This window comes from Lolium rigidum, chromosome 5 (assembly GCF_022539505.1).
Source record: "Lolium rigidum isolate FL_2022 chromosome 5, APGP_CSIRO_Lrig_0.1, whole genome shotgun sequence".
Classification (NCBI taxonomy): domain Eukaryota; kingdom Viridiplantae; phylum Streptophyta; class Magnoliopsida; order Poales; family Poaceae; genus Lolium; species Lolium rigidum.
In genome coordinates this window covers 125,943,839-125,954,360 of record NC_061512.1, presented here as the reverse complement: position 1 = coordinate 125,954,360, position 10,522 = coordinate 125,943,839, and the positions used below count along the sequence as shown (strand labels likewise).

The 10,522-nt window shown below is 47.0% G+C and overlaps 2 protein-coding genes across 2 annotated transcripts; both read left to right on the top strand.

The window, feature by feature from the left end:
* Positions 1-1,196: 1,196 nt before the first annotated feature.
* LOC124656373 lies at positions 1,197-3,603 on the top strand. The gene is made up of 3 exons (XM_047195131.1): positions 1,197-1,703; positions 2,008-2,329; positions 3,563-3,603. The coding sequence occupies exons 1-3, from the start codon at positions 1,197-1,199 to the stop codon at positions 3,601-3,603; spliced, it is 870 nt and encodes a 289-aa protein (XP_047051087.1).
* A 4,263-nt stretch (positions 3,604-7,866) lies between these two features.
* LOC124656372 lies at positions 7,867-10,305 on the top strand. Its single transcript, XM_047195129.1, has 3 exons — positions 7,867-7,893; positions 7,978-8,051; positions 9,144-10,305. Exons 1-3 carry the CDS (start codon positions 7,867-7,869, stop codon positions 10,303-10,305), a joined length of 1,263 nt encoding a protein of 420 aa, XP_047051085.1.
* Positions 10,306-10,522: the final 217 nt, after the last annotated feature.

Here is a 10,522-nt window from a genome sequence, read left to right as displayed (position 1 = left end):
CTAGTTCAGGTACGATGTGTGCCACAACTAGACCAAACAAGACAACAAAGACACCGAGAGAAACCATATGAACCACCAGCATCGTCGCATTTGCATGTCAACACGAGACGTGTAACCGAGCGACGATTTCGGCGCCACTAAATCGACGGGAAAAAGACTAAGAAAACCTAAAGAATGTAGATGCATGTCATCAGGAGATGTGTAACCGAGCGGCTCCTCCGGGGCGGGTAAATCGACGAGAAAAAGACCAAGAAACCCTAAAGAATAAGATGCATGTCATCACGAGATGTGTAACTGAGCGGCTCCTCCGGCGCCGCATAATCAACGGCAACAAACCAAGAAAACCTACAGAATACAGATGAATGTCCTCAAAAGATGTGTAACCGAGAGGCGGCGGAAGAAATCGATGACAAATCGACGACTTTAATGCGAGAAAACGCATCTGCATGAGCCTTCCGCATATTTCCAATTGAAAGTGCTACCTCCCTCCCATTAATTCCCCAGAAAACTCACAGCCCGAAAATACAAAGGAAAAAAACTGATTCGATCTAATCGAATCAAAGGGAAAAACAAGATCTTACAAACCCTAAGCATGCAGAAAAATGCGTCGGCGCTTACCACTAGAGCAGGAAAAATGTCAGCCGACGATGAGTTGCGGGAGGTTCTCGAGAGCAACGGAGGAAAAGGGAAAACAGCAGCGCCGATGACGAGACGACGAGCGGAAACAACGAGAACCCACGAAGAAAGGAGACGAAAGAAGAAGACTAAGGGAAAAACGGGATAAAGGCAGAAGCGAATCGGGTCGCCGTAAACCCGTTAAGTGCGACGCGGGCCCGTTACGAGAAGTGGACGGTTCACAAACGAGCCAGAACGCAGCACGTGTCGCGCGCGGAGGCAGTCCACCGGCAATTTCCGCGCCCCACGTTCATCCACGTGTCGCGCGCGGAGAGAGTCGCTTTCCTTTAAAGAGGTCAGTCTTTTTCTAGAGTTTTCGGTATTAATGCGCGCCAATAGGCGATGAATAGGATTTGGCTTGAAATACCCCGCCCTGGCGCCCGAGCGTAACCGTCTCAAGTTCTCAACTGACAGCGCCTTGCCTCTCCTCTCCTCAGCGTCGCCGGAGCGCTCATCACCCCGGCCCACCTCTCCCTCTCCACCGCCCCTGCTCTCTCCAGCGGCGCCAGCGGCGGCGACCGATGGACCAGTTCCACGACGGGCACCACGTGTGGCTGCGGAGCCGCGCGCTCGGCACCTACCTCCACGCTGACGACGACGGGCAGGGCGTCTCCCTCCGCGAGAGCCGCGCGTCGCTGAACGCGGCGTGGGCGGTGCAGCAGCTCCACCACCGCTACGACCTGTACCTGCTCCTCCGCAGCGCCGCCTACGGCCGCTACCTCGCCGCCACCAACACGCGGCCGCCGCTCGGCCACCCCGGCTTCCGCGGCTTCCGCGTCGCGCAGCGCAGCTACGTCTTTCTGGAGGTGGGCCCCATCATGTGGCAGGCCTTCGGGGCCGGCCCCGGGAACGACGGCGTCCTGCTCCGCGACGTCGACGGCCGCTACCTCCGGGCCAACGGGAAGCACATCCCCTGGAACCACGGCGCCAGTGTCGACGAGTTCGACCACGTAAGCAACATGAGGCACTGGATCGTGGAGCCCATACCCGCCAGGCAGAGCAGGCCTGACCTTCCAGCTAGGATCAGGGTATGCTCGCTTCTCGATTTTTCTCGATTTGTAACCTATCGATTGCGCGAAATTGTTTCTTGGATATCGTTAATCTTAGTCCAGGCTTATGTTCGTGGCCTATTTCATTCGTGCAAGGGCAATTCGTGCTTCTGTTCTTGCCAAATTTGCGCTTCTCGGGAGCAGTTCCTGGTTTCCACCTCCACATTTCCGATTCTTGACTGCATCTGTGTTTACGATCGATCACGAAATTCTGATTAGTATATTACCCCGCTTCTTTGATCTCCTGAACATTACCATGGTTCTTTAATCTCCTCAAATTCAGGCCAGCTTCCTCGAAAACCTCTCCATGGTCATGTTCGGGCGCGTGGTGGCAGCCGCAGACCGCAGACGCAGGCGGCTTGTTCGGTTCGTGCTGGCGGCTAACGACGGCGCCTACACCGAGGAGGGCTGGTCCGCGTTCCAGTTCACGGGGAGGTCCGTGCAGCACCTGAGGTACCAGTTGGCCAACCACGTCCAGTCCTACAACTTCATCATGTGCGTCAGAGCGGGCCTCTACGGGACGCTGACCCCACTCGTCGTCGACCTGCCCAGCGGCCGCAATGGCGACATCATCGAGATCGTGCTGTTCAGGAACGGGACACCAGGTGAGAGCCTCTCCCTCTGTAATGTCATCAACTGCCTACTCATCTCCTTTTGCCAAGAAACACATATGTTGACGGGCCTGATTGAATCTGTTGTAGTCTGACCAACAGTTTACTGAAACAGCTGTGGCCTGAAACTGTTGCTAATCTGCTTCTGTTAAAACTTTTGGGACATGCCTGAAACTGCTGTAGTATTGTAGATAAGTTAACAATTGAATGGAATCAATAGGAACTTACACTGTAGCTTGTGGAATATAACTCTCTGTACAGATGCTAAAAGATGCTCTGAGGCTACCTGTTTATTTATATAAACCACATGTTTGGAGCAAACCTTGATATTGAACTTGTTTGTTTCATAATAGTGCTTTGATTCAGATAATTAGGTTCTTTCATTTGGTACAATTTTCCGCTTAAAACATTATTTATTGCGTAAACCTAGTAGAAATTATGGAACTACAAAAGTTAAAGCAGTTGAGCCATCTCTCTTTCAGCCTAACAGAGAAGTTATTGACATCTGTTTAATTTTAGCCTATTCTTACTTGTGTTGAATAACCTATGAACAAAATTCAGGTTATATCATACAGTACTAAGCTGAAGCTAGTATATGCACACAATATTGTTTTAAGGTTTTGTACATGAGCTGTATTCTTGGTATAGTTAAGAGTTCTTTTATTTCAGCAAAACCGTTAGATTTTGATCGTTGATTTGCTTCCCCAGATTATCTTTGGCGAGAAGTACATATTGGTAGTCTTGAATTAGTTATGGGGAATGACGTTATTCTAGATATGTACTGGAGTCTTATTTTCGTGGAGTACTAATCTGCTTGTTCTTGGAAAGAGTAGGTGCCTTGTGGATTTACCGGTCTCCGTACGCATGCTTCAAATATTTTTCATAAGTCGCATAATCATGTCTGCGCTACTGTCCTTGATTCAAAGAATTCAGTCTGTTCATTTTGTACTGTTTACCGCTAGTAGGAGTTATGGAACCGACAAAACCAAAACAGTTCAGTCATCTCATCTTGCCCTTGCTGAGAAGATACTAATTTTCTGTTAGAATCTGTGAACAAAATTCAGCTTGTATCTTACAGTAGCACATAAAAGCTTAGTTTCTGCACATTATAACTGTTTTTGGGATTTGTCTTGCTGACCTTGTTACCGATTTCTTTGTTTTGCAAATCTCTGAGATTTAGATTATTGACCTGTTGCTTAACTGCCTCATTGTGATCTTCTGATTCAGGCGCCAATGCGCTGCGACACCCGGATGTCGATGCAGAGTAGAGAAAGACCAGAGCAGGAGTCCTGACAGTTCGCCTCTTCAGATGTTTTGCTGCCTCGGACATGACGACAACAGATCCAGACGCTTACTAGTGCATGCAGATAGATAGATATAGGTTCAGAAAACTCAGCAGCTCCTGTGTTTCTTTTGCTAGCTAAACTTGATACGATCTCCTGATGGGAGGAACCTATCTGTCTTGGCCTCGCGGTTCAAAGATTCAAAACTGCTGAATGCGTTCAGCGCAATCGCTGAACATGTTTTTAGTGATACTGGTTGTAGTTGCTGCTGCAGTGTTGCTCTTCTGACATCCATCAATGTGATGTGGTTGCTACTGCTTCCTGGATGAAGCATTTCACTGTATGGCTTCTTGCGGTGAGTTGACGATCCTGCATTCCTTGTGGTCTTGTGGATGATGGATGGATATCATGCATTTCGTCTAAATGAAAAATGACTTCGGTTCTGCATTTCTTTTAGATGACGTATATGAATGAATTGTGTAGCAGTGTTATTCTCCCTGTGAGTTGATGATCGAGTTTCAATTGCTCTGCTCTGAGTTTTGGCCACGGAGCAGGAAAGAGATTTGTCCTGCCCACTTTAGTATATTTATGTTGATTCGTCAAAACCCATGACTTGCTTATTTTCTCTAGAATCTTTCTCTCCTGAAATCAAGCTTGAGTTAACTGAACTAGACAAAATACTTGAAGTACCAGTGAGCAACGCATCCTATTACTACTGTGGCTTTAGTTCTTCGGAAACAACGTATGGTGTAATATGTGACTATTCTGCGGCCGAGTGGTGAGTTGTGACAAAAACATGTGGAAGTGCATCGGATATAAAGATTTGAGCACAAACCACATAAAAGGAAGTGAACTGCACTGACAGCATAGCAAGAGTTCCACAAGTGCCAGCAGATCAGAGTGGCTCCAGGCGGTCATCGTGCTCAGGTTCAGTACTTTGCAGGTCAAGGCTCTGGAAACAAAGGGAGTGTTTTCGAGACATAAAAAAGTACGCTGATGGTAAACTGGTGAATTCCGACAAAAGACACTTCATTACTTAAAAGGTTTAAGTATAACACCTGACCTCTGTATAACAAAGATGCACACAGCTGTTCACCATCCACCATACGAATACAACAGATAATAAAAGCTCAATATATGAAATCGCCATGAAACTGTATCGACGCCTAAGGCGGTGGAGGTCTAATCCTGAGATTGCAATGCCACCCATGTTGGGTAATAAAGTTCTTCGCCGTGTCGTCCAACCGTATAAACACATATGTAAATAGGTCGAGGTTCTCTAAACGTTGAAGAAAGGACCATGAATGGAGCAAAATTGCACACCGGTAGAAAACTTGCATGAGAGAAGAATATTTATCATTAAATATCTTATCATTTCTATATAGCCAAATCGACCAAATAATAGCAAGTGCTCCCATCCTAATAAGTATTTTGAACTGATCCACCTCATTTACCCAATTGCCAAAAAATGGAGAAATAACTAGATATTGTTCTCGGAGACTGGCATCTCCTAACCATCTATCCTCTCAGAACATTATCTCAGATACATCCTTAATGAAGAAAGCACCATATGAGAAGAAGTACTTTTTGACGTCATAAGGCCCACCCAAAAATGCGAATCACCAGGTTTCTAATAAGCCTGGGATAGTGCACCCGAGTCAACATACTTTCTCCTTAGGATGGTTTGCCATACCCCATCTTTGGTAAGAAGCCTGGATAACCATTTACCCTAAAGAGACCTGTTCTTAACCTCAAAGTCATGAACACATATCTCTCCTTGTTCTTTAGGGTGGCAAAACAACTCTCCATTTAGTAAGTTGGTATTTTTTCTCACTATCTTCTTGCCAAAAGAATCGTGATCGGAAATCATCTAATCGATGCAAGATTTCTTTGGGTAAATGGAAGAATGAAATCATATACAATACCATATTCATGAGGACTGAAATGATGAGCACCAATCTTCCACCCAAAGATAGTAATTTTCCTTTCCAACTACGTGTTTCCATTTAGCATTTGTGAGCCTCCGAAATGAATCGGGGTGCCTAAATAGATAATTGGAAACTGACCTAACCCGCAACCAAAAAGCTCGGCATAGAGGTCAAACTCATCTTGGGGTAAGGGTATTTTACCCTTAACCATTATTTTAGCTAACAATGACACCGAAACTATTGTGTGGACTAATGGTTTCTATAAGTGTATACACGGGTTTTAGTCCGCACGCGACGTTGCAAGATGGTGAGAGACCCCCCATTTGGCGCTCACAAGAAGCGACGGTGTGTTTTCGCTCTTTTCTCTATTGCTTTATATTTGAGTTGTTAGGAATCACCACACTTTTAAGAGGGGTGGCCTCGATGAGCTCTTTATGGATGTTTCCTCAGCCATACATACACATCCTACCACCAAATTGATACATCACACTTTTCGGGGAAGTACAGTTTTTGGAGAAAACAACGTTTGAAAATAGTTTGGCAAGTTTCGGCGCAGGTTCCGGCGCAGCCGGCTCTACCGCCGAAATATTCTTGGCTGGCCGGAATAGTTCCAGTTTCGCTGAAACGTGTCACCGGTGAGCGGTTCCGACTAGTCCAGAAATGTTCCGCCGGACCGGTCTAGAACCGGCGCAGTCTCTAGCAGAATGAAATGGTCTCGGTCCAGGCAGCCGAACCGGGAGGAATGCGGATGAGCCGGTCTGCATGCCGGAATGTTCCGGCAGGAAAACCGGCTCTGCCGGTTTTGCTATCGGTTTGCCTCGCATGACTTTTTTCCAAACGGCTCCTTTTATCCTTGGACTATAAATACCCTTTCTTCCAGCTTGAGAGGGTTAGGTTAAACATTTATTTCACATCCTTGTGCTCTCTCTCTCACACCATTGTTGAAACACCAAAAAGCCTGATATCTCTTTCTACCCACCCAAAGCCAAATCCCTTTGGTAGAAAGTAAGAGGAGGTCCCAATCTACGTTTCCACCAAGCCAAATCTCATTCCCCCTTGAGTTCATCGAGCAAGCTTGTTACTCTTGGGTTTGTGGAAACCCTAGGAGCCTAGGGTCGCTCGGAAGCATCCGGGTTGTGGATTTTCTTCAAGAAGAAGTTTGTGAGGGTTTGTAGACTATCTTTAAAGTCTACCAAGAGTGAGCGAGCTATTCCTTCGTGGGATAGGCTCCAGAGAAGAAGGTAATCCTTTGTGGCGTTGGGAAATCCTTTGTGGGATCCCACACCTCTCCAACGTGACGTAACTTTCTCTCAAGGAAGGGAACACATGGATACATCTTCTTCTCCGCATGCTTCGGTTATTCCTAACCGATATCTCTACTTGTGTTCTTTACTTTTGTGATATCCTTTGTGTTTGAAGTATCTTGTATAATCATATAGGTTGCCTCAACTAGTTTGCATTATGCTCACTTTCTATTCCACAAAGCCTAAACTTGTAAAAGAAATCAAAGAAAATTTGTAGAATCTTTTCACCCCCCTCTAGGTTACCATCTCTATCCTTTAACTTGGGTGTCACCGAAACAAAACAACTCACTCTTATGAAAGTTAATTTTCAGACCTAATAATTTCTCGAAAGCTAATAAAACTAATTTCAGCTTTCTCGCTCTTTCAAGGTCATGTTCCATAAAGAGAATCGTATCATCGGCGTACTGAAAGATAGATAGCCCACCATCAACAAGATGGGAGACCACCCCTTCAATTTACCCATCAGCTTATGCTCACTCAATAATTATAGCTAATATATCAACCACTATATTAAATAGCATGGGTGATAATGGGTCACCTTGTCTTATCCCTTTTTCGTCTGAAAGTATCTACCAACGTCATTGTTAACTTTGATGGCAACGCTTCCTCCAGAAACAAAGTTATGGATTAGAGCGTGCCACACTACCACTCATGAGAAACACTTTTCATTCTAAGTGTTTGCTGAAGAAAAGATCACTTTACTTTATCATAGGCTTTTCAAAGTCGATCTTTACGATGATGCCGTTCAGCTTCTTATGATGTAACTCATGGAATGTCTTATGCAAGGTTACAACTCCATCCAAGATATATCTTCCTTGCTTGAAGGCCGTATGAGTAGGGAGAACTACATGATCAACCATAGAATTAAGTCTAATAGTAGCAACTTCCGTGAAAATCTTGAAGCAAACATTAAGAAGGAAGATCGGCCTATATTGTCGAATTATTTCTACCTCATTAACCATTGGCAACAAAATAATCTCACTCAAGTTTAGGCGAAAAAACTTTGGTTGTCCGGCATGGACAACGCCGAAAAGCTTCAGCAAGTCAACTTTGATAATCTTCCAGAAATTTTGATAAAATTTAGTTGGAAAATCATCAGAACCTGTCACTTTATTGTGTTTCATCAGGAAAACCGCCCTCTTTACCTCCTCCACGGAATAGTAGGCAGTAAGGATAGCATTTTCCTCATCGGGAACTTGAGGTATGTTGCATTCGAATCTCCTTCTAGTATGAAAAGAGCTTTTGATCGATGGTACCATTTGAGCTGGGCATTGGATTGATTTTTCATCTCAATATCTCGTGTCGTTAGCATTCTTGTCTCTGCGATTGCTTCAATGTCATCAATAACCGGTGACAAGCGGAACTTCTCATTTTGAGCAGCCCTGTGATATGTCTTGCCCATCCACTAAGGTATCTGCGCGTAATGCGTAATTTGTTATTCCACCTTTAGATGGGATTCAGACCAGCGACATGCTTTTCCCATACCCTTTTAACCAAATCAGAGAAACCCTCACGGTGCAACCGTCCAAGTTCAAATTTAAACTGACGTTTACATGGTGGTCTAGACGTTCCGGTGGTTAAAAGTATGAGAGCATGATCCGACAACCTTCCCATACCGTGATCATTGGAAATTTAGATTCTCAATCTGAGTTCATAAGTACGCGATCCAACTTCTCGTATGTCACTATTCTCCCAACCATTCCTACCCCTGTTAAATCCAATTGGAGGCATAAACAGAGGGAGTGATTTGCGGGTTGATTATGAGCTGTTTTGGGGAGAAATGGTGAATTGGAGGATCTCTACCCTCTAGTGTTACTCTAATTTTACAATGTACTCCCTCTATAGAAAGCATATACTATCTGGTCAAAGTGAAGTTTTGTATGTACGTTTCATATTAGATTTAATATTTTTTTTCCATATAGTAGGTCAAACGTTATATACGCAACATATTTTGAGACGGATGGAGTATGTCTTTACTGCTATATTTGAGTAAAAGAACTTAGGATTGAGATGTTATAACTATGCCATTGTTATGATATAAAAAGAAATTACAGTCATATATTTATATATTTGAGAGGAAATTGATATTGGCCTCCGTACAAAACGAACAAAGTGAGTCTGATCAATTTCGTTGACGTAGTTAATTCGCTCACAAGTCGCCACTTGTAAGTGAAGTCTGCTGTAAGTGAAACACAATGCACGCAAAGGTTCCATGATTCCGTCTCCCGCGGCTTCGCCAAGATAGCGAAATCTGCTCCGGTGTTAAATAAACGTCGAACCGCGCGTCTCCCAGTCAAAATCAAGCTCCCCCCCAACGGCCGCCGGGCACCTTCCCTACCACTAGCAAAAGCTCATCGCCTCCACCTGTTCGTCCCAATGGGCGGCGATGGCAGCGCCAAGACTCCCGCGGCCACCATGACCGTCGAGTCATCGCCGTCGTCCTCAACGGCTCAGCCGACTTCGGTGCTGGCGTCCGTGCTGCTGTCGTACGCGTACGTGGCCCTGTGGATCAGCCTGAGCTTCACGGTGATCGTGTACAACAAGTACATCCTGGACCCCAAGATGTACGACTGGCCCTTCCCCATCTCCCTCACCATGATCCACATGGCCTTCTGCGCCTCCCTCGCCGCCGTGCTCGTCCGCGTCCTCCGCCTCGTCGACCTCCCCTCCGACCCTCCCATGACCTCCTCCCTCTACGTCGCCACCGTCGTGCCCATCGGCGCGCTGTACGCGCTCTCCCTCTGGTTCTCCAACTCCGCCTACATCTACCTCTCCGTCTCCTTCATCCAGATGCTCAAGGCGCTCATGCCCGTCGCCGTCTACTCCCTCGCCGTCGCCTTCCGCACCGACTCCTACCGCAGGGCCTCCATGCTCAACATGCTCGCCATCTCCGCGGGCGTCGCCGTCGCCGCGCTCGGCGAGGCGCGCTTCGACGTCTTCGGCGTCACGCTCCAGCTCGCCGCCGTCGCCGCCGAGGCCACGCGCCTCGTGCTCATCCAGATGCTGCTCACCTCCAGGGGAATCAAGCTCAACCCCATCACCTCGCTCTACTACATCGCGCCCTGCTGCCTGCTCTTCCTCGCCGTGCCGTGGACGGTCGTCGAGCTGCCGAGGTTGCGCGCAGCGGGAAATACTGTCAGCCCGGACCTGCTCGTGTTCGGCACAAACTCCCTCTGCGCGTTCGCGCTCAACCTGGCAGTGTTCCTGCTGGTGGGGAAGACGTCCGCGCTGACCATGAACGTGGCAGGGGTGGTCAAGGACTGGCTCCTCATCGCCTTCTCCTGGACCGTCATCAAGGATACCGTCACGGCCGTCAACCTCGCCGGCTACGCCATCGCCTTCCTCGGCGTAGCCTACTACAACCACGCCAAGCTGCAGGGGCTCAAGGCAAAGGAGGCCGAGAGGAAGGCGGCTTCCATATCGCCCGCCATGGAGGAGGATGCAGAGGCCGGTAAGCGACTTTTGACGCAGGACAAGGCCATTGCGCGCAAGAACTGAAGACACCGGCCGGTGCAGGATTGGAAGAGTTAATCATTTCCAGTAATAATAAGTGTAGGATTATTGTTATCTCTGCTACTTGCTTACTTCTAATTTTCGTCAGCCGCCAGCCGTAGGATATCCGTAGCTACGAGTTGATCCAAGATCATCTTGTAAGCTTTAGCCTTTTCATTC